General features: G+C 36.9%; 2 protein-coding genes across 8 annotated transcripts; one reads left to right on the top strand and one right to left on the bottom strand.

Moving 5' to 3' along the window:
* Nucleotides 1-4965: 4965 nt before the first annotated feature.
* LOC125186054 (uncharacterized) lies at nt 4966-11229 on the bottom strand. Of its 7 annotated transcripts, none has more exons than XM_089059541.1 (5): nt 10969-11229; nt 8992-9821; nt 8492-8584; nt 5255-6089; nt 4966-5141 (listed from the first exon to the last, which is right to left on the bottom strand). In XM_089059541.1, the coding sequence occupies exons 4-5, from the start codon at nt 5544-5546 to the stop codon at nt 5122-5124; spliced, it is 312 nt and encodes a 103-aa protein (XP_088915667.1). In that variant the 5' UTR covers nt 5547-6089; nt 8492-8584; nt 8992-9821; nt 10969-11229; the 3' UTR covers nt 4966-5121. The 7 variants fall into 7 exon arrangements, 2 of the variants coding, with proteins under 2 accessions (XP_088915667.1, XP_088915668.1); XM_089059542.1 differs by having other exon boundaries at nt 5311-6089; XR_016130860.1 differs by lacking the exon at nt 5255-6089.
* A 4334-nt stretch (nt 11230-15563) lies between these two features.
* Nucleotides 15564-17793, top strand: LOC125186572 (uncharacterized). The gene is made up of 4 exons (XM_048082954.2): nt 15564-15774; nt 15852-15898; nt 16086-16718; nt 16883-17793. The coding sequence occupies exons 1-4, from the start codon at nt 15654-15656 to the stop codon at nt 17714-17716; spliced, it is 1635 nt and encodes a 544-aa protein (XP_047938911.1). The 5' UTR covers nt 15564-15653; the 3' UTR covers nt 17717-17793.
* The last annotated feature ends 7580 nt before the right edge of the window (nt 17794-25373 follow it).

Below are 25373 nucleotides of genomic sequence, written 5' to 3'. Positions count from 1 at the left end.
ACGCATGGGTCTAGGTTATAGCACCACAACATGAATTAAATTTCTTTTTTTAATGCGTTTAAGATTTGGTACAGTAAATAATGTACTAATAGTATCTAATAATGTGCACGGATCAGTGAATAATGTATAGTTTGAATCAATGTTTTAAAAATCGGATCGGCCGGCGAACCGGTATCGTTACTGGTTCACTGGTTCAACCGGTTCAACTGGTCGAACCACTGGTTAAACCGGAATATATAAATATATATGTTATATATTGTTAAATATATATATAATAAAATCTGTAGATAAAAAATAAAAAATAACCTTTATAAGGAAATGAAAATTACATAAGGAATCGTCATATACAATATATATACTATATATGACTATTGAGGCATCCTTTCCCATATTAATGGTACTCATAAGGAAAATAATAAATAAATATTTTAAAATTTGTTTAGCTCATCTGCCCAACGCCAACCTACCTATTTCTGAATTCCCTATTCTGCAATACACTTACCAATGACCACTCCTTCCACACATTACAATTTAACGCGACAGCTCAATCACCATTTAGCTCTCTCTCTCTCTCTCATCTTCCACATTCAATATCTTCTTACACTTCTTCTACATTGCTATTTCCTCACACTCTCTCCTGGCAATAGCAACCACCACCATGCAGCGATGGTGGTAAATGAGAAGACTCAGTAGGCTCGCGGCGTGCGGCTGAAAATAGGGCGACACTGAGAATGGAGGGGGCGGCGGATCTGCAAGGTGGGCTGAAGAATTTTTTGAAAAATTATTTTAACATTTAAAAAACCGGTTTCCGGTTTTCGGTCGAACCGGTTTATCCGACCGGTTTTACTAGTTCACGGCGGCTTGATGTATCAACGGTTTTCAGTGGTGAATCGGATCGGATAACCTGCCGGTTCGCGGCCGAACCGGTCGAACCGGCCGGTCCGGTCCGGTTTTTAAAACATTGGTTTGAATAGAATAATATTGAAAGGAAATTGAATTCATGCCTTTTGGGTTGCAATCCATGGGGCTAGGTTGTAGAACCCACTCACAAACGGAACCATCACAAAGAGCATAGAGGTTGAATCATTCCCCTTGGGTTTAGTGAAGAAACTGGCAGCGGAAGCGTTTGTTTTCATAATTTAATAATTAATCGAACAAATAAATCACAAAATAATCAGATCTATTTAGCAGATTATTTAGACAAATTCTATTCACGTAATTCTCACATGTATCATGCTCATAACTTGAATTGATCATACTTTAAATATAATTGAAACCTAAAATATGTTTTTCTACGGAGCAGAAATAATACCTTATTAATTCTCCAAAGAATTGACGATAGCTAGCGACTTCTCCACGTGACGCTTTGAATACTAGACCACATATCTTCTCTCTGGTTCCCGAACTGTACTCCAATATCAGCGTGGGCTGATCTCATCGGAATACTAGGACATAAATAAAAGAGACAGAAATTCGACTCCACGGAGGAGGAGAGGAAAAAATCGCCCAACACCAAGGGGGGGGGGGACGAAAATTTTGGGAAAAACAATAATGTTGTGAGTTTTTCTGTCTCCTTTATTCTGCTATTTATATTAAGTTCCTTTTAGGCCCAGACAGGGATCTATGGAAGGTTTTGGATATGAGCTCATCCAATTTACTTTTTACTAATTAAATTGAACCCATAATTTAATATAAGCTTTAATTGTAGTATTACGAGCAGCCACTACAGAAGTAATATTGAACTCTCCCCATCCAAATATGAAATTATAAGTAATCCGGGTTTCCGTTTTAACTTTCATTTTTCGCGCTTAAGATAAAAATGTCCATTAATTAATTAATGTCTGCTATGGACTTAATTAATTAACTTCTTATTAATTCCAAGAGTGGACTCAGCAAGAAACATTTATTTATTATTTATAGAGCGATAAAACTCCAACTGGCCAGTTTTCTGAATAATAAAACCTTGTTTCACGCTCCTCTTGAGGACATTATCAAACGAGACAAACCTCGCGCACGATTCAATATAATAGCAATCCTAGCACCGCTAGATATTAATCACCACTACCCAATATATCAGGATTATTGGGTTACGAAAAACCCGCACCATTTGATAAGTCAAAGTAATGCATAATCAATATCGTATGCTCAATGCTAACCTACATTAATTAAGAAATAAATATTTATCAAGACCTCGTCTTTCAGTAGATAGCACAAAGTCACGTCTTACTGTTAGATCCGTTCAGTGCTTTACCACACCAATGTCATCTTATTTCAGTAAGGCTTAGAAATATGCGGACTGACATTGCAACCTTTCATGATAGATAGTCTAATTCCATCTAGGTCGTGAAATTCTTCTTTTTCTTTGTTTAGGACTGACCCGTGTTACCTTAAAGTGGACGTCGCCCACAACTGGTCTACTAAAACAAAGACTAAGTTAACTTATACATTTAAAACTACTCATAAAATCACAACAAAAATGTCTTATAAACATATATATTACAGGACACAAATCGTCCGTTACTGAGTAAATAAAATCCATTACACGGAAATATTTTTACATTATGTTTAGTATAAAACTCTAAATCGTCAACTTTGTGGTTTTTTCACGGCTAAAATCGACTCGGAGACTGGTCTCTTACCAAAAATCGAAACTTTGGAACCATACCTTGTTGTCGATTGAAAATCTTCCACCGATTAAAATGGTGTTGCGTCGGATTTGATTGATATCTTGCTACCATGCCAACAGTAAAGCAAATATCAGGTCTAGTACAAAGCATAACATACACGAGACTACCAATATCCGAGGCATATGGTATCCTTCTCATCTCTGCTATCTTAGATGTTGTCTTTGGACACATCTCTTGAGATAAATGGATGCCGTGTCTAAAAGGTAAAAAACCTTTCTTGGCATCTTGCATGCTAAAGCGTCTAAGTACTATATCGATGTAAGATTCTAGGGATAAGCACAACGTTCTCTTTGTACGGTTGCGAAGGACCTTGATATCGAGAATGTGTCCCGCATCATCCATATCTTTCATCTCGAACTGGCTGGACAACCAAGTTCGTACTGATGGCAACATCTTTTTATTGTTTCCAATTAGAAGAATGTCAACGCAACATTCCATTTTTCTACCTTCTTGTACACGCAGCTTTCATTATGGCACTTTTCGAATCCAAACTTTTGAACAGCTTGATCAAAACACAGGTTCCATGATCTAGATGCTTGCATAAGGCTATAAATGGACTTCTTAAGCTTCCAAACCATGTGTTCCTTGCCCTTTACCACATAGCCTTCGGGTTGTTCCATGTAGATGGTCTCCTCAAGACTTCCGTTTAAAAACGCAGTCTTCACGTCCATCAGCCATACTTCCCGATCCATGTAAGCTGCTATAGACAAAAGGATACGGATCGATTTGAGCATGGCTACTAGGGAGAAGGTCTAATCATAATCAATGTCTTCCCTTTGGGTTTACCCCTTAGCCACTAGTCTGGCCTTAAAGACCTTAACTCGTCCATCAGGTCCACGTTTACGTTTGTATATCCACTTGCTCCCAATGGCAGTATAGCCTTCGGGTAGGATAGACAAATCATAGACATTTTTGTCTACCATTGATTGTAGTTCCGAATCCATTGCTTTCACCCATTCGCAATGATCGACATCTGCCTGCGTCTCTGCACGATTGCAGGTATCAAGTACATTGCTGTCCGAGGAGTGATCCATGCACTCTCCTAAACCAATGTATCTTTCGGGCTCATGAAAGACCCTCCCACTGCGACGCGGCACTACAACAATGTGGAGTAGTAGTTAAAATTTCTGGAATTATTGTTACACTAGGTACTTGTTCTTCGTTAATGGAACTTGTGACTGAAGTTAGCTCTTCAAGAGCTACCTCACAGCTGGACTTATGATTCATTACAAAGTCTTCCTCTAAGAATGTGGCATGGGTGCTCACAATGACTTTCTTATCTCGGAGACTATAGAATTCATAAGCTTTCGATCCTCTAGGGTAACCTATAAACACACATACCTCCATCCTAGATTTCAGCTTAGTTAGATCATTTTCCTATACATGAACCGGACACCCCACACTCTGAGATGTTCCAGATTGGGCTTACGCCCAGTCCACAACTCATATGGTGTAGTAGGAGCTGATTTAGAAGGTAAATTGTCTAATATATGGCTCGCTGATAGCAAGGCATATCCCCGAAACGAAATTGGTAATCGTGCATAACTCATCATCGATCGGACCATGTTTAACAAAGTCCTATTCCTTCTTTCAGCGACGCCATTCTGCTGGGATGTGCCCGATGCAGTCAGTTGGGATTGAATTCCCGACACTGATAAGTAGTCCAAAAACTCGGCACTTAGGTACTCGTCTCCGCAATCAGATCGCAGGCATTTGATACTCTTGTCATGATGCGTCTCTACATAAGCCTTAAACTCCTTGAACTTGTCAAAAGTTTCAAACTTGTAGCATCAAATAGACGTATCCAATTTTCGAGAAGTCATCAATGAAGGTGATGATGTATCGAAAACCGCCCCTTGCCTCGGTTGACATTGGTCCACACACATCAGTATGAACGAGCTCAAGTACTTCCTTGACCCTATTACCCTTTGACCTAAAAGGTCTCTTAGTCATCTTGCCTTCTAAACAGGATTCACATTTTGAAAACGGTTGCTTCTCAAGACCTTTAATAAGATCTTGATCAACCATAGCATGAATCCTTCTTTCGTTGGCATGACCAAGTCTAAGGTGCCAAAAGTACATTTCGTTCATTGAAATAGAAGGTTCTTTTCAATTCTTTGAAACTTTCGATGTAGCATTGAGTTCTGATTTACGTTGATTAAACTGTGTAGAAGTGATTATGTACAGATTGTTTTCCATGATACCATGACAGATATAAGAACCATCTTTCTTAATAACGCAATTGTCATTAAAAGAAATCGAATATCCATCAAAAGACAATTTAGAAACCGAAATTAAATTTCTTCTAAAAGAAGGTATCAACAAAACATTCTTCAAAATAAAAAATCTATCACTACTAAAACGTAAATAAAGGTCTCCCACTTCAACGGCCGCCACTTTAGTAGCGTCGCCCAGCTGGACTTCGATCTCACGATCATGTAACCATCTTGTCACCTGCATTAAGTCAGGATCAAAACATATATGATCAGTAGCTCTAGTATCAATAACCCATGTATGAGTAGATGTCGAAGCCAAACACGACTCGACTACTAGAGCATGGTGCATGCCTATAGTCTTGCCCTTTTTAGGACAGTCTGGCTTCCAATGACCTTTCTCTCCACACCTGAAGCATTTTCCAGTAGGCTTCTTTTCGGTCTTCTTCTTCTTCTTTTTCTTCTTCTTTCCCTTAGCATTCTTAGCTGCAACTGGGTTCGACACCTTTTTCTTTCCTACGCGAGGCTTAGAGCCAGAGGAATTAGGTGCCAAACTCAGCATAGCTACCTTAGCTTGAACCATAAGGTCCTCCACCGACTGAAGCTCAGTCAGCAGCTCAGCCAAAGTGTAATCCCGCTTGTTCATCTCAAAGTTGAGCTTGAACTGCTGGAAGCTAGGGGGAAGACTCTGAAGGATTATAGTAATCTGGGACTCGGATCAATCGTCCCTCCCAAAACCTCAATCTGGTTGAGGTGGCTCATCATCTCGAGGACATGCTGCCTCGCAAATGTGCCTTCCTTCATAGTCTTCGTCATGATACTCCGAAAAGCTTGAGACTTAGCCGTTCCATTATGAGTACCAAAAAGATTTGCAAGATTTTGCATAATCTCAGCGGCAGTCGCCGTGGCAGAATGCTGATGTTTGAGTACTGAAGACATAGATGCCAACATGTAGCACTTAGCCATCTCATTCGCCTTATGTCACCGTTTATGAGCATTCTGAACTCCCACCGTTGCGTCAGCCGCGGGAACTGGAGGCTGTGGAGTAGTGAGAACAAACTTGTACTCTTCTGTTGTGAGAACGATATCCAAATTTTGTTTTCATTCTATGTAATTTTGGCCCTCGAGTTTGTTTTCTTTGAGTATTGCAGAAAGAGGGTTAAAAGACATCTTGACGGATTTTATTGCACTGCAAACAGAAAATTTACTATCTGTCATAAACTTATGTAAGGAAATTGAGTAGATTAACCATAAAACTTTTCAAAATCTTACAACAGCAGAATTAAAATTTTGTACCCTCCATAAGAGGTTAATACGCATTAAAACTTTGGCAATGTTACTGGTCACAACACCGACGAATAGTCCAAAGACCACATAATGGCATGGCCGCCTAATGTTGTCTAGGCACGACCATCAGATTTAGCATTACAGAATTTTATTTCTACAACACACTCACATGACAATGTTCATGTGCTGATAACAAAATCAAACTATCTCATAAATTCTGATTGAACCCTGAAACTCGTAGTTGCATATGATTTTTGTCCCCACATAATGGGTGCCGATAATATTAGGACCACTTTCTAGTTCATTCTATTTATTATGTGAGAAGTTCGCTTTTATGAACTTACTGGTTCGTAGGATTATTGTCTCCACATAATGGATGGCGATAATATTAGAAACTAGCTTCACAAAATTTGGCAGTCCAGCCGATGGAGACCATATATAAACTTTACTTTAAGGTCATAATTATCTCTTAGATATTTGGGTTATGATTTTTCATTAATTATCCTTTAGCCTTAAGGAAAATTAAGACTAATATAATTATGTTTGTATTTAATTGACTGGATAATTAAATCTTTTATTATCTTTAAGAATCTTAATTTAGGAATTAATTAATCTTAAATTTAATTCTTATTCATGTCATACTATAAGATGTATCTAAAATAAAGTACATTATTTAAATCTTAATTAGATATGAACATTAAATTCAAAATATATCCATGTTCAAGATTAGGAAGAAAAATAATTATATGATTTAATGTAATCTTACATATCTATCCTAATTAGGATTCTAGATAATATTTAGGAAACTATTAAATTATTCTTATCTATATCTTCTAGGATATGTAAAATTTCATAGATATAGAAAATAATAAAAAATATTCCTAAAATCTAGGAAAATCTTCCCAAAATATTTTATTTACATTAAATAATACTTCCTTCGTCCCGCTTAAGATGACACGTTTTCTTTTTTAGTTTGTCCCAACTAAGATGACACATTTCCTTTTTTGGTAACTTTCTCTCTCCAATTAACACACTCAACCATTTTTTCTCACTCTTATTAAAATATTCATCTTTCTTTATCTCTCTACTTTAATACTTACACCCACATTCTCTCTCTCCAATTAAACACTTTAACCAATAACTTCTAAAATCTCGTGTCAGCTAAGCAATGTGTCATCTTAGCCGGGACGGAGGGAGTATTAATTTAATGATATCTTTTAATCATGGAATTAAATAATTATTAAAATATTCTTTTGACGATATCTTATCGTCTTAGGATTGCATGAATGATGAACGACGAAGATTTGCCAGCGATTCGCTCGCCGGAACGGCGAGTTCGCCATCCAACTGATGCCGACAGCCCGCGCATTAGCGCGGCCGCTTCCTCTCTCCCCTTTTCTCCGGCATTGAAGCGCCGCTTCTCCCTTCTTCGTCGTCGACCAGCATGCGGCCAAAACCGCAGTGCTCCGGCAGAACTCCCTCGGTCGTCGTCAACCTGCCGAGAACCAGCAGCAACCGTGCAGGACGGTGCAGCTCCGGTTTGGCATCGCACGGCTAGGGTTCGACTAGGGTTAAGGTTAGGGTTCTTGCGGTGGAGAAAAGCCGCTACTCTAGGATGAGCAGCGAGCTTCATCGCTCTCCACCACCGTCGACCGCCGTTCAAGCTGTGGAAGATCGGCGTTGCGGTCTCGCCGGCGGCGTGGACGTGCCCATGCTCGTATTCACATCGCCGGATGATTGCTTCGATGCTCCCACTGATCGGCCACGTTTTTCTGGGGTTCGCTGGGACCGGCGGTCTTGCCGGCGGCGTGCACGAGACCACCCTCGTCTGCGTGTTGCCGGCCGATCACCTCCCTCGCTCCCACTCAACTCGACAACCCTCTTCGATTACATATAGTGCGATTCGTCCCGGTGCAAACACCGACGAATCGCACATCTCGTACAATCGAAAATTCAAGTTCTATTGATTCGAATGTTCTTGGGTTCATCATGCATAAAATAAATAATAAAATACAAGAACATGCTTCATAATCAAATAACAATGCGAAATTTAAATACAAATAATCAGAGCCAAAGACTGGCTCTGATACAAATTGAAGGAACTGGCAGCGGAAGCGTTCGTTTTCATAATTTAATAATTAATCGAACAAATAAATCACATAATAATCAGATCTATTTAGCAGATTATTTAGACAAATTCTATTCGCGAAATTCTCACATGTATCATGCTCATAACTTGAATTGATAATGCTTTAAGTATAATTGAAACCTAAAACATGTTTTTCTACGGAACAGAAATAATACCTTATTAATTCTCCAAAGAATTGACGATGGCTAGCAACTTCTCCACGTGACGCTTTGAATACTATACCACAGATGTTCTCTCTGGTTCCCAAACTGTACTCCAATATCAGCGTGAGCTACCGGAATACTAGGACTTAAATAAAAGAGACAGAAATTCGACTCCACAGAAGAGAGGAAAAAATCGCCCAACACCAAATAGGGGAGGGGACGAAAATTTTGGGAAAAATAATAATGTTGTTTGTTTTTCTATCTCCTTTATTCTCCTATTTATATTAAGTTTCGTTTGGGCCCAGACAGTGATCTATGTAAGGTTTTGGATATGGTGTAACACCCCCTACCCGACTAATACTCAGCCGAATAGGTGACGTCACAATGAGCTACCATCAGCTATGGTGAACTAAATATCCAATTTTAAACCATTAAATTATTTGTGAGAATTCTAAAATTGTACAAACACAATGGGAGCTAATATAAGTATTCAAATTCAATGCATGCCACACCTTACAGAATTAGACACATACGATGCAAGCCATGATCAGTAACACTCTGAGTTTGCAGCCGCTATGCTAATCTGATATTAGGGAATTTTAATTGCCATTCTTCGAACCAACAAAATAGTAGAACTTCTAAGACATGCCATAATCCACTACAAGTAATAAGCACATTTTCATATTCTTTTAAGTCTTACATTACTTATTCTATTTATCTGCCATTCATCCTTGTAATATACTTATTTATCAATTTAGAACATAATTTGATATCATATTCCCAAGAACTATTATATACTCAAAAACCAACGGTGAACAACATGACAATAGAATATCTAAATCAATAAATTAATCACAAGTTCAAACGTCAGTTCAATAACCATCAATAGACACATAGTCATCACAAAATCACATACCACAACCATAGCACCGTCATCATGCTCAGTTTAACCTCTTGGATATGCAGATAATTCACCAATTCAAATCAACATCGACCGACCACACGTAATCAAGTTCATCATCACCACAAACATCACCATATTAAGCCCTCATCCACGTGCTTGACAACACCATGGGTACCATGTCAATATATATATTCCCCCGTGCGAGGCCCGATCGAAATCATATAATATTTCCACCGCGTGTGGACCGATCGAATAAGCTGCAACACATAGCACTCATACATGTACCACCTAGCCTTATAGCTCATGGGGCAATTCATCATATATCAACATGAACCGCTTGGCCTTATAGCCCCATGAATGAACATAGTGCACCCACATAACTACACCGCCTGGCCTTATAGCTCATGGGGCAATTCCGCATCAAATATTATAAACCGCCTGGCCGTATGACCCCATGAGTAAATGTGATGCACAAACATATCATTATATCATTGCCACCGCGCGTGGCCCGACCGAATCAATCTCATCACATCACATGCCGAATATGCCCAATAACATCAACCAAGCACGTGGCATTTCATAAGTCATCATGCTCACCCATAATTCCATCTCATTCCCAATCCATTAGTCAAGTTATTTCATTACCATATTTCATCCAATATTTCCATATTTTATATGTCATGTCCAACTATGTTAACATATTACAGATTGCATAAATAATCAGACGGGATCATAAGTATACGATCATCACATAATAGCACATAGCACCACACATTTCATTTTCATAATTATTTCACATCATTAAACTATCTAACTAAAATGCATCAAGTTTCTGTTACTATTCACCCAACACTATTTACAACCAATATCAGTAAATTAATCAATTCATTACGAATACCATATGATTATAACTAGTTCTCAATTGAATTATACTCATTCCTTATATTATCGTTTATGATATATACTCACTTCTTATCCATTTGACCTCATTAATTTATTTACTATATTAATTTATTTTCCCTTTCAACTCCATTATTATAACAAGTTTTGCAAAATATATCAACAATCTTTGTAACCATTAATAAAATTACCGTATGCATTTTATCATTTCTAGGTCACATATATGCATTCCAATAATCAAATAAAATTCATAGCATACACATGCATATATCCGATCACCTAAATCTTCAACGTATATTTCATTTCCTTATCAATTCTCCATCTAATTCATGTTAACTCATCATATGATCACCTCAATCTTCACCATATATTTCATTTCCTAAACAATTCTCCACCTAATTCATGTTAACTCATCATATGCTAATTTCTATAGCCTAAATAGCATAAAAAGATTCTAAGATTCAATTATGAATATTTTGGGGACTTTCAATCTTATCATGCTAGAATTTTATTGCTTTAACTCAATAATTAAAACATTTTATGTACATCCTATGATTTTATATTCATGGTTAACTCAAGAAATAATCTACATAGCATAAAAATAGACGACCATCCAAATCCTTCAATCTCAATTTTTTTCATCTTTTCTTTTTGATATAAAAATTAGTTAAGATTAGAGTATTACCTTATTTGCTAAAGCTCACCCAATCCTTGTTGATTTAATAAGGACCGATTATGCAAGACAACAATTGCTCAGTTTCTTATGGCAGTGAGCGATGGTCGACTTCCGGTGCACCGAGTAAGAGGTCGACTTGTAGAGCGTGCGTGTGTATTTTAGGTGTAAGTGCAGAAATGAAAAGAAGGAGAAGAAAAATGAGGGATTGAATTGTTACCCCTCGGTTTTCCTCCTCCCCCAATTAGTATATCCTCTCTCTAGAATCGTCCCCTCCTTACCGTTAAACTATTACTAGTTTATTGTGCCTAATTAGTTTCTAAAATATTCTAGACTATTCCGTCAAGGCTTTCCTTAAGATTTTTACACGACACCTCCTTTTAATTTAGATATATGTATTTTAAATGCTTATTTACTCAACATGTGGCACCATTAGAATTAATATATTTATATAATAGTTCCATCTTTCAACACTTATGGAGACACAAATATCTTAACTGACAACTCCATAAAATATTGGTTTAATGTAATTATTTGCAAAAAAAAAAATGCTACTCCCTCAGTTCGCGATTAGGAGTCCCGGTCACTTTTGCGCACCCATTTTATAAAATTAATAAAAAATAATTAAAATGAAGAATTGATAAAGTAAGATAAAGAAGAATGTTGACAAGAGTCTTCTCAACATTATTCTCTTTTTTACTTTATCATTTCTCCACTTAAACTATTTTTTATCATTTTTATAAAATAGGTGCGCAAAAGTGATCGGGACTCCTATCGCGGACGGAGGGAGTACTTTATTTCCTTTCATTATTCTATAATAGTTTTAAAATCACTTTCTTTTAAATCCTTAATATCTCACGGTAATCAACTCTCTACTTATTCTTACATGTACAATTACTATATTTAGCATTTCATAACTATAAAATGTAAGTCCTAAAAAAAATCATGAAAAACTATTTCAAACTTTTCATAGATATACACTAATTTGATAACTCTTTTATTTTTTTCTTCTTAAATAAAATAAATATGTCTAACCCTATTTTCAGGATGTTACGTATGAGCTCATCCAATTTACTTTTTACTAATTAAATTGAACCCACAATTTAATATAAGCTTTAATTGTAATATTACGAGCAGCCACTACAGAAGTAATATTGAACTCTCCCCATCCAAATCCGAAATTATAAGTAATCCGGGTTTCCGTTTTAACTTTTATTTCCCGCGCTTAAAATAAAAATATCCATTAATTAATTAATGTCTGCTATGGACTTAATTAATTAACTTCTTATTAATTCCAAGAGTGGACTTAGCATGAAACGCTTATTTATTATTCTTAGAGTGATCAAACTCCAACTAGCTAGATTCCGAATAATAAAACCTTGTTTCACGCTCCTCTTGAGGACATTATCAAACGAGACTCACCTCGCGCACGATTCAATATAATAGCAATCCTAGCACCGCTAGATATTAATCATCACTACCCAATATATTAGGATTATTGGGTTACGAAAAACCCGCACCATTTGATAAGTCAAAGTGATGCATAATCAATATCGTATGCTCAATGCTAACCTACATTGATTAAGAAATAAATATTTATCAAGACCTCGTCTTTCAGTAGATAGCACAAAGACACGTCTTGTTGTTAGATCCGTTCAGTGCTTTACCACACCAATGTCATCTTTTTTCAGTAAGGCTTAGAAATATGCGGACTGATATTGCAACCTTTCACGATGGATAGTCTAATTCCATCTAGGTCGTGAAATTCTTCTTTTTCTTTGTTTAGGACTGACCGTATTACCTTAAAGTGGACGTCGCCCACAACCGGTCTACTAAAACAAAGACTTAGACTTTGTTAAGTTAACTTATACATTTAAAACTACTCATAAAATCACAACAAAAATGTCTTATAAACATATATATTACAGGACACAAATCGTCTATTACTGAGTAAATAAAATCCATTACACGGAAATATTTGTACATTATGTTTAGTATAAAACTCTAAATCATCAACTTTGTGGTTTTTTCACAGCTAAAATCAACTCGAAGACTGGTCTCTTACCAAAAATCGAAACTTTGGAACCATACCTTGTTGTCGATTGAAAATCTTCCACCGATTAAAATGGTGTTGCGTCGACCGAAGGTGTTAAGCGGGCAAAAATCAACTCTTCCAATGGAGTTTCTCTGATTTTGAAGCAGCTAGGGTTTCTAACCTCACTTTCTTCGTCTGTTCATCACAAATTTATCAGAATAAACCATAAATTCAGTGAAAATCAAATTCAAAATTGCAAAAACCGACGGTTACGCACAAATTTATCACAATAATCCATAAATTCATTGAAAAATCGAATTCAAAATTGAATCAATCGATCTCCAACTACTGCTGCTGGAAGTGGAAAGAGATGGTTGTGACAAAATAGTAAAATCGACCCTCGAATGATGAAAACAAGTTCAGAGTTTGCTTTGGTTCGATCTCCCGTCATCCTTGCAGCACGAATAAATTTTTTTTTTCTTGATCTGTGGATGTAATACGGCGCGGTTAGGGTTTGGGAAGAGGAAAGAAGTGAGGAGGTCGCGACTATGAAAGAGAATGGAATGAGGGATTTGTCAATCCTCTCTCTAAATAACCATGTAATTTTCGCACTTGCATTTTTGAAACTGCTGATATATTTTCGTGTTTACAGCTTTACCCTTATAATGCACAAAAACGAACTAATAATGCAACACGGGATCAGCTCTGCCCTTTTAATCTAGTCTGTCCATTCCATCAATCTAATGGTTGATATTAAGAAGGAAATTGACACTAAGGGGACAATAGGAGCTTAATGCTACCCTATAATAAGATATGTAACTTTTGATAAGAAACGCGGGCCAAAATCAAGTTAATGACAAGATAATATTTTTGTGTTAAATGTTTGGTATATGAAATAGTGTTTGAAGTTGTGATATAGATACCATGTGAAAAGACAAAATTCCCCTTATTATCAATATTGTGTGTTTTACATTGGAGAGAGGAGATGTAATTGGTGATTAAATTACTACTTCCTCCGTTTCACTATAGTTGAGGCGAAACTTTTCGGTACGGAATTTTAGAATGTAATGTTAAGTGTGTTAAATAAATAGATAAAAAAGTAAGAGAGAGGAAAAGATAGAGATAATAAAGTATAAAGTGAATAATATAGAGAGAATAAAGTAAGAGAGAGTAAAGTAAGAAAGAGGAAAAAGTTACCATATAAGGAAACGACTGAACTATGAAGAAACTTCCCAAAATGGTAAAATAACTCAACTATAGTGAAACGGAGGGAGTAATGAGTATTGCTGGAACTAAGAAATGCTTGAATAATTTTAATTGAGTTTATATCAATTAAGAAAGATGAATTCAACTAATTTGCTGAAAAGAGAACAAAATTGAACAAGAACGGATGATTTCTTTTGGTGAATCAATTTCGTAATTACCCTAAATTGAGGCAAAATGAGATTTGGGTGAATAATTATGTGTTCTCCTGAAGAAAATGAAACTTCATATGAAGATGAAGACATGGAAGTTGCATCAATGGTGGGATAGAGATTATGAAATTGAACAAGAACGGATAACAATCGAACAATTTATACCATCATCAATCGACATACCACAATCGAAATGGTTAGGAATCAAAATAGTCCAAAGTCAATTAGAGAAATAAATTTTTTTGGAAAAATTAAGGTCAGATCTGACAGCAATCATCACAGCCTCGAGTCGACACATCTGATCGAACCAGAGACGCACGTTGGCTGTGGAGTTCGGTCCGGTCAGATGCGACCAAACTATACTGTCGCAAGCAATCACTATCGCCGGCTGTCATTGTGTCGAGGGAAAGAGAAAGACTTGCAATGACAGAGCGAGGTCGGTGGTGGTGCCGGAAAACGAAGGTCTATGGCGAGGGGTGAAGAAAGGAGTAATGGAGAAGGGTAGGACATGGAAAACTGATGTTAACAACAGTTTACTATCTCACGATTTTTTGTAAGATACCAAAATGGAGCCAATAGTGAATTTTGCACACTATTCATACGGGCCGAGACAGCCCGACGGGCTTTGAATTTTGCTAACATTGATACCAAACACATGTTTTTGACCGGATAAGAACCACTGTCTTAGCATATCAAGGATATCAAAGGTATTGTTGACATGTGTTACCGTAACATTGGACTTCTCAACTACCAAAAGTTAGTTAAGTAGAAATTCTTATGTTTCTAGACTTGTATAAATTGCAAGGAGAATATTTAGCGACGATAATATTGTTTGATATCATCATTAGTTATATGGCTAATCTGGACCAATCCAAAATTAGAAATAAATAAAAAAAACAAAAAAATTGAAGAGAAAACCAAAAAATAATCATTAAAAGAGAAAGTATTAACACAATCTCAACCCCGGACGCAAACAAAAACAACCTATAATTCCGACATCCATCCCTCTCTCTGATATATTGATCACAATCTGTCAGGGGGAAATTGTAAGTCTCTCATTTTTTTTTTCTAATATTTTGGGATTCTTGGAATTAGAACAAAAAAGAATTTAAAATTGATTTTTGATATGGGTTTCTTTCTCCATCTCAGATGAGAGAGGTGGCCATGATGGAGAAGAGGGTAAAACATGTAGATTGACTTATGATTCCCAGCCCTAAATCTTTTCTTTTTCTTTATTTTGATTGAAAATGGAAGTCAAACATTCAAAGGAGATTGCCACACATTTGAAAATTGGCTTGACTGTGGCTCTATCCCTCGGTGGGGCCCTCTATACCTATCATAGATTTAAAAATATCAAACTTCCTCAAGGTACAATATATTGCAATTTCACATGAATGAGTATATGAAAGATTCGTTTCTTAACATTTTATGTATGTATAATATAGGTCATGGAACAAATGTCGATTCAAGAAAGGAAATTTCCGATGATCAGGTGAAGAACATCTGTCGACATCTATATTTACATGTCAACAGAAAGACATGTGTATGTCAACTACATTTAGCTGACATACAAATGTCTATGTATTAACATCCTAGATTGTTGACATAATTGTCAGTTATCAACTAATCATATTCCTAGGATTTCATATAAAAATTGCAATGATTTTTTTGGACTGCAGAATAATCAACAACATAGAAGAATCCTCTCGTTGAATTCCGAAGACGATCTGTGTGTGAAGAAGAATGACTCCGACGAGGAGGAGCAGGAGCGGGAGATGCGTAGGTTACGCAACCGGGTGAAATTCCTCGAAGAGAAGGACAGGAACCAGGAGCTCCAGCTCCTCGAATACTACGGGATCAAGGAGCAACAGACTGCGGTGATCGAGCTCCAGAACCGTCTTCGGCTGAGCAGCATGGAGGCGAAGCTGTACAACCTCAAGATCGAGTCGCTGCTGCTCGACAACAGGCGGCTGGAGGCTCAGGCGGCCGACCACGCCAATGCCACAGCCGAGCTGGAGGCTGCCAAGGCGAAGATCAAGACGCTGAGGAAGAAGCTGAGGGCGGAGGCCGAGAAGAATAAGGAGCAGATTCTGATCCTCCAGGATCGGCTGGCGATGGTGCAGGATCACGAGAAGAAGACGGCGGAGGTGGATGTGGAGATGAAGCAGCAGCTCGAGGAGGCGTGCGAGTTGAGGCTCGAGCTAGAGGAGATGAGGAAGTGTAGTGATATCTTGAAGCTCGAGAACATCGAGCTCGCGCAGAAGCTCGAGTACGTGCAGATGCTCGCTGAGAACGCCGTCGATAACGAAGAGGTACGCCTTCTACGTGCGTGTGTTTTATAAAAGAGTGAATTTCAAAACAGAAATCAAAACAAAATACTCATTGGATATCTTTTTTTCCTTTTTAACCCTTCAGTTTAAAAAGGGTATAAATGTCTTTCTCAGTGGTAAAGTATAAAAGGTTGTTTGAATAATAGGTGATGGAGCTGAAGGAGGAGAGTTTCCAGCTAAAGCAAGAGAACAAAGAGTGGAGAGAGGAGGTCGAGCGGATGAAGGCGGAGAAGACGACAGACGAGGAAGAGTTGATCTTCCTCCGATGGATCAACGCGTGCCTAGGAAACGAGCTAAAGAACTACCAACCGGCCGGGAATAGCATTGCCCGAAACCTGAGCCCTAAGTCGGAGGAGAAGATAAAGAAGCTCCTACTCGAATACGCCAACAAAGAGCCAAAGACCATCGACTCCAACTACCTCGAATCCGACCAATGGTCTTCGTCTCAAAACTCGTGCATGACCGACGAGCGTGACTTGGATCTTCCGTCATCAAGCAAGCCCGGGAAGCCCAAAATTTTCGGCAAGCTAAGACGGCTACTCCTCGGGAAAAGCTCCCGACGCCAGACTCCCTTGACGGATCGCACTCCATCCTCGGATACTATCCCGGGACGCTTGTCGTGCGAATACCCAGCGGGCTCACCAAGGGTAGTCGTAGACGCCGGGGGCAATGACATCATCAAGGCATCGTCGATCCTGTCGAGGAGCGGGTCCCGCAGGTCCTTCGACGTCCCAAGGTCATACTCCCGAGGGAATATGACCATGGCCGCGACCAGTAATGGGTCACGGCCGCGGAATAGCAACGTGGATGATCCATCCAGTTTAATAAATAGAATCGAGGCGTTGGCAGATTACGAATCGACAAGTTGGTCAACGGGAGACCAAACATCTTCTAAAGAGGAATTAAAGAAATTTTCAGAGGCTTTCAAGGATTCACGCTCCAAATATTCCTTTAGGAGTTCGTATGAATCTACATCTTAATTTTCTATATAGGCTAGGGATTTGATCTAATTTTGTGACTTATGATGTTCATAGTAAGAGCTAGTCTCTAATTTTGAAAAAACTTAGGATTTCTTAATCTATATTTTCAATTTAATTACTACTATATGTTTTTTTTTTTTTTTGCTATTTTCTTACTTTTATTTCGAAGTTAAATGTTTTTTAAATTTATTTGTTAAATGTTGTATGACATGGTAAGCGCATGACTAAATTACTCGTTGTACGTTCCTTTTCATAATTCTAATATTTAATGCGTTATCTTAAAACCCAATTTTAACGGAATTAATTTTATATTAGTAGTACTACTTTAAATGAAATAGTATGAGATCTGTTCTTCTGGGCGCCATCACATGAGTGATATAGAGGCCACTACTTATGTGGCAGTGGAATAATAAATTTTCTTATTATTTTTTTAATTTATTATCATTATTAATCACTCTCTACTATGTATTGATGTAATGCACCTAATATCTATCAAGTACTCATGCAGGTTATAAATTATCCCTGATATTCTGAAATCTAAACAACCGATATTGTCAGTTCGCTGCATCACTAAGCTTATCTTATCCGGTTTATTGTTCAATATTCGGCGAAAAACCTTTTCTTTTCTCTCTTCGTCTCAATCTTTCATCCTTCCTTGTTGGCATTCGATTCTCTACAAATCTTTTTTAATTGGTTTCAAGATTTGGGTTATGAGCTTTGCGTCTCTCGCTTTGCAATTAATCTGAAATTTTTAGGAGGAGAGTTGAAGGGGTTTTATATTTCTTGCTCTGCAATTTTGTGATTTTTAAAATTTGTAGAAGTTGTGATTATTATTTTTGATACTCATTTCATTGTCGATTTATTTTAGTAGCATGTCGTTTTAGTAATGATATACTTTAATATCGATGACATTATGAGTGAGGTATGTACTCGAACTTTTAATAAAGGAAATTATTATACTATATCAATTAGGAATAAAGATTAAATATTATGGGAAAAATAGTTACCAGGGTAGTACTAGTACTCCCTCCGTCCCAGAGAAGATGTCACACTTGGGAAATGGCACAGGATTTTAGGAGATGTTATTTTGTGTGTTAAGTGGTGAGAGAAAATATAATTTTATAATTGATGTGAGAAGAGACTTTTTCCAAAAGAGGAAATGTGACATCTTTTGTGGGAAAAACTATAAAGGAAAGTGTGACATCTTTTGTGGGACGGAGTGAGTACTATTTAAGGTTTAAGCTTGGCTATCATAATTTTGAGTTAGGAATTGTTCAATTTTGATTATGTATAAGCACATCTAATCAAAGTTAAATGAATAAAAACAGCACATGTACTGATAAGAATTCCTATGGTTGAACCGTTCCATTTCCCAAGATATGTCCAAAACAGTGTTTGATTTCAATTTTTTTGGTTTTAAAAGATAAGGATAAAGGAACCTAGCCACAGAAACTAGACTCAAAATAGAATTAGATGGAGGGAAAAAGAGATACAAAGAAAATGTAATGAAGGAGGAATCCTCTTTGGGACCTAAGACCTCCCACAAAAAAATGTGGACAAACCCTTGGCTACTTTCACCAAAGCAAACACTCCATTAGCTCCACATTCATGACTACCCTATCATCAATGCATACCTTTACTTGACTTAATCTAAAGACTAAATCAAACAACCTACAAGTAGGAATTGGATAAAATCTCACAAAGAAGATGCTTCATAGGAGTCTTTTAACATTCAACATTCATCAATCAACTAAGGAATAAAAAGATAAAGCTTGCTATTTATAGCCTATGCTAAAAATCCAAGGAAAATGGCCCACAAATTCTAAGTCCGGGAGAAACGCCCGGTCAGGCAAATTGTAAGGCTAAAACGCCCGTCTGGGCGAACTTTTTTCCTCAACTCGCCAAAATTAGACAAAACGTCCGATCGGGCGTTTTGCATGGCTCATTTTGGCCGGTCGCGCGTTTTCTCTGGACTCACCCTCTTTCTGCGCGGCTTTAGTAAATCGTCCATAACTCTCTCCAACGGACTCCGATTGAGGCGTGCAAGATACTCACGCGAAGCTCTTTTGAAGCCGAAGACATTGGTTGCATTTGCATAGCATTTGGAAGTCATCTTTGATAGACCGATCACTGGTTGAATCCAGCTGTATGTAAAATCCTCGATGCACGCCTTCCATGATCGTATCAACATGTATCTATTTTCATCTTTCATTATAAATGATATATAAATTTTAAGGAAATGGTAGAGTACGAATGTAATTTCAAATTACAAACACTATATTAAGCAAAAATCCAATTGCTTGCCGCTAACGTAGTAACATTACAAATTTTATACCCAAAATAAGTCATAAAAAAAAATAAACAAATAACAATGGCATATAAAGTAGCAAAGAGGAACTTTGAAGCAGAAAAGTGGAGAGAAATGAATTCCAAGAATAATGGAGGGTGTTAGGATCTGGTGCCATTCAATGTGTCCACATTCCTCCTTGTCGTTGGGAGGGTGTTAGGCGACCCTAGCATCTTCCCACGTGAAGACGAGTTTCTAATAGCAAAATAAAGTAGAAAGTAGAGTATACTAGCAAGAACTATGGATTGAATCAAACCAAAGCATGATTGACAAAGTCATATTATGTGTGCATCCAATAAACTTTTCCCCACGGCAAAAAAAACTTGTCATTGTAATAAGAACTCCATAAGCCAAAGATCAAAAGCTATCTCAATATGAACAAGACAGTGGTTGGTGATCACAAGCAGACCACTTTTTCACTGCGTCTTGCTGGTGCTTGGTTCATCCGTCTCAACAGGGAATGACACTCCCTGATCACCTGTATCACAAAACACAAACACATTAAATTCTATATTTATTCAATAAACCTATTCAAAGTAGAAATGAAATGTGAGAGAAGTCACTTGTTTCAGTTTGGATATAATTCATCACTTTATCCCTAATACTCTCTTCCATGTCAATAAGACATTCCCTCAAACTGTCCGGATGATGGAGGCGGAATTTTTACAAGAGAAGGGTTGTCTTGTCCTTGATCAAATGATTACGATGATGCCTTACGACCCTTAATAACGATGGGATTGCCTTGACCATCCTAGCAACTGCATCCTCATTGCTAGAAAACAATTCAAGTAAGTCAATCATTTCTTTTCCAAAATTTTCAGCCTTGAGCACATTTATAGTCACTTCAACTACTTTAGAAGATATAGCTTTGTTCTTATTGCTTTCGAGACTACAGAGGCTGTGAATCGCAGTGGCAGCTTCTTCCAATACGAAATCAACACCTTCCTGCAATAATAGTGCGAGTGAAATAAAGGGATTAGTTTTTCCAATCTGTTTCTTGCTAATATCCTTGAGGAAATGGTAACTAACTAGTATAAGGCTTAGGCAGACCCATTAAAGCAATGAATATAAGATGCACAACTCCAGAATGCATTGCTAACACAATGTTGTCGTCATTGAGGCAGAATGGTGATTGTTGCAATGATGTCCTCATTCAAGTCATGATCGAGGTAACTGATTTGACTGAGAATAGTCAATAGATGTTCCACGGCAACATCTGATTCAGCAAACTTTTCCTTGATTGAAGGCGTGTTTTCTGTCAATTGGCGCAGTTTCTTTCTGATCATCCAATGTTGATGTGGATGAGATTTTTTGTAGCATATTTAGGAAATCATCTTCAACTTTCACCAAAAGTGGTAGCATTGGTATTACTACCTTCGAGTAGATGGATTCTATGTTTCTTGCACCAGGCGTTTATGATGTTGTGGATCACGCGATTTGGTACGAGAGTAGAGACAGACAGTTTAACATACTTCCGAAATTTATCTCATTCTCCAATGATGGAGGCCAGATATGAGTATTCATCGAAAGAACATATTGAAGAAAATGAATAAATATCACCAATTTCAGGGCAGATTCACATTTAGACCAAGAAATTACAAAAATAGATTTATATATCAATCTGTTTGATTAATCTAATAGCAATAGTAAACATGAAATTTAATGTGTGGGTTTTGGGTTTCGAAATTGAACCCTAAGAGCCGATCAATCGAGCCTACGATCGGGCTCCCTATCGGCTCCAGACATAGGCCAAACCCCAATTCCCCCGAAACCCAAACTCCACCCAATTTTGAAATTCCCTCCTTCAATGGAGGAATCCAATTCACTGCAGGGAACCAATTCGCCCCCGGGTTCACTGCTTTCTTAGGCAGTGGGGGTTTCCCATATTTCACCGAGAACCAATACGACAGCCTCCCTCAATTCTCTGAAAATGCCTTTGTCGGAGCTCGTAGACCGCTGACCCTACAGGCGTTCCAATGGAGCATTGGAAGAGGAATTGATCTGAATTACGGAGACGTGATCTACCGGTCAGAAAAGTTGAGTTTATTCTTATTTATTGCATTTTTTATATCAACAATTAAAAATGAAATATACAAATATTGATGATGTTGAAATGAAATGGAAAGTGAGATGGCCCTTGAGATAGACCCTTCCATTGCAGTAAGAAAGGTCATTTATAAGAGTGACCATTTATAAGAAAGGCCCTTGAGAGTGGTGCGGAACAGCCACGCCACAACCACAAAACTTGACCACCCCAATAACAGTCATGCCACAGCCACAAATCACATAATTTTATCAATTATTGGTATATTTTAATCGGACTAGAACAAAATTAATTGGACAAATATAAATAGAATAGAACGGAATGGAAAAAATAAATTGGGAATAAATATTTAAAGATAAAATTTGAAAAATTAAAAAAACTAAAAAAAAACAATTCAATAACTCTCTGGCCGGAGATCTACAGTGGACCGTCGCGGCAGTCGCCGCCCGGACCGCCCCTTCCTGCCCCGGCTGTACACGTCCATCAGTTAATGCAGGACGGATGCCCCGGCTGTACACGTCCATCAGTTAATGCAGGACGGAGGTTGTATATCGATTCTTATAACTCTCCAAGTAAAAACTAAATACTTCAAGTCAATATTTCTTAATATCGAATTATTTTATGCATGATCCTGTATCAGCTGAGGGCCCTTTTCATGTCTTGTTAACGAGCTCATATCTAAAGGATTCATAAAATTTATTTTAATTTTGAAATAATATGACATCGTCGACAAAATGAAACAACAATTTGTGGATTAATTATAACGTGCTTTAATTTCATTTTCATTTTCATTTTCATTTTCATTTTATATTCATTTAACTTTAGTAATCATAACGTGTTTTCATTTTCATACCCCTAATCCCTACGAGAGATTTCGGAAAAAAGGTCTCAATTCGCAGGCCTTTCGAAATTGGGAATTAAATTCGTTGACCTTTGGGAATAAGGGATCGTGGCATGCGAATTTTATGGAACAAGGGATTTTCGATATTTCATCTATCTTTCTTCTTTTTCCTTATTATTTGTAACACAATATTTATGAATCGACCAATTATCCCTAATATTTTCACCACAATTTGACTTTTTTACTCCAACAATCCTCTGCAATGCCGGCATTAGGTGTTCGTATCCTTCCGACCTTTCAAGTTTCAACACCATGAGCTACTCTATGGTAATTTTTTCTATCAAACTCATTGATACGGTAAAGAAAAATAAATAAAGAATTGAATGGAATGGAATAAGTAAACGTTGTTGTTCTGCTGTTTATAAAATTCATTTACCAACTCTTACCGGTTGATTATCATATCCCAAATCGAAATTATTTCATGAATCCAACAAACCAAACCAAGTAAATGAGAAATGGTAAATGTTTGAGGTGCAAACTCTTATTGATTAAAAAAGAGATTTGGGATTAGGAAAAATTCACAATTCGATTTACAGCAGATTAAAAACGGGGAGTGAAAATTAAGTACATTTAGGGACTTTTCTTTCTTATATTCAACTTTTTTACTCTAATTTTTCAGCAAGTCTAGGTTCATGTTCCGATCGAAGCATCTCCCCGTACATGCTGATAATCTCTTCAGTCTTCACCATTCTTTTTTCTCTCTCTTCTCTCCATAAGCCCACCTTTCCTTATCCCTTCTAATTGGTCTCTTCGAGCCTCCTCAAAACACATTGGAGAGAAGAAGGGCGGCGATCAAGAAGGATAGGGGAGGAGGAGGAGAGTGCGTGGAGGCGGCAGTGATTCACGGTAATTTGCAGAATTGAAGTAAAAAAGTCAAAATTGTGGTGAAAATATTAGGAATAATTTGGTCAATTCATAAATACTGTGTGACAAATCATAAGGAAAAAGAAGAACAAATAGATAAAATATTGAAAATCCCTTATTTCAAAAATTTCACATCTCATATTTCGAAAGGTCAACAATTTAATCCTCAATTTCGAAAGACCTGCGAATTGAAACCCTTTTTCCGAAATCTCTCAATTCCTACATATAAAACAAATAAATCTGAAATACAACCATAAATCACTAATAAAGTTATTCGTGAAATCTGAAGGTTCATTTATATCGCATTCCTGGGTATATTTTTGTCTAAATATTCTTGTTCGTAAATATATATAGCCTCATTTGGGTTTTTATAATTACTTATGTTAAAAATTAAAAAATGTGGACCAAAAACATGATATTTAAAATAATGTACTTACATTTATTTCCAATGATATTAAAACTGACATGAGTAAAAAATGCATAAGATGAAGCCCGACAATTTTTAATTCTACCAAATTAGGGTATTCCTACTGGTATCGCCTTTAATGGAGTATTGTTTTTCTTTGTGTTTGTATTCAATATATATCCATATTTTATTTTATTTTTGTGAGGAATATTTTTTTCTTAAAAATGAATTAATAAAATGGGCCAATTGAAGTCAACTAGATATCCATTTTTGAATGGAGCCCAACCGCTAAAAAACAGGATTTATTGTACGGATAAAGCTCAGTTTAAATAGTTTTACATTTTTACAAACTAGTACCTCGTATGTGCGATGCAGACACGTTATATTTTTTTAAAAATATAATTTTGGAATATCTAATAGTACAAAGGCTGCAAACATAAATTAATAATGTGGAGTAATTAATGGACTTTTTGGTATGATTGAATGGAATGAAGAGGGAATGGAATGAAGGTGGGAATGCAATGACAATTCCATTCTATTATTGTGCTTGGTCAGCATGAGGAATACAAAGTTAATGAAATTGCTATTCCTTGATTGGTTTCATTCCATGTTTGAAAACTACAAATAATATAGAAATGGAATAGAATGAAATATGAATAATTAATATGTTGATTCTAAAAAAATATATTTATTCAAAAAAAAATTTCCCAAATACTCCATTTTTCTTGTGTGTGTATATGTGGTGTTGTGTATGTACGTGTGGTGGTGTGTGTGTATATGTGGTGTTGTGTGTGTGCATATGTGGTGGAAATGTGTGTGCGCACATATGTGTTACTGTGCGCGTGTATGTGTGTGTGTGTGTGTATGTGTGAGTGTGGTGATGGTGTGTGTGTGAATATGTATTAAACTATGTTTATCAGCAACCATTCAACCCAACCCAACCATCCACTTTTTTAATATTTAATTAATTTCTATCTCCTCCACATCATCTTCAATATTATTAATATTTATTCAATCCAACCACACCTTTTTTCATGATTTATCAATGACCACCCAACCATACCATTATTTATTTTTTATATTATTTTTTCAACA

The sequence above is a fragment of the Salvia hispanica genome, chromosome 5 (assembly GCF_029641045.1).
Source record: "Salvia hispanica isolate PSC_SH4W2 chromosome 5, Shi_PSC_v1, whole genome shotgun sequence".
Classification (NCBI taxonomy): Eukaryota; Viridiplantae; Streptophyta; class Magnoliopsida; order Lamiales; family Lamiaceae; genus Salvia; species Salvia hispanica.
Note: the sequence above shows the minus strand (reverse complement) of the source record. Positions and strands in the feature narration are given on the sequence as shown.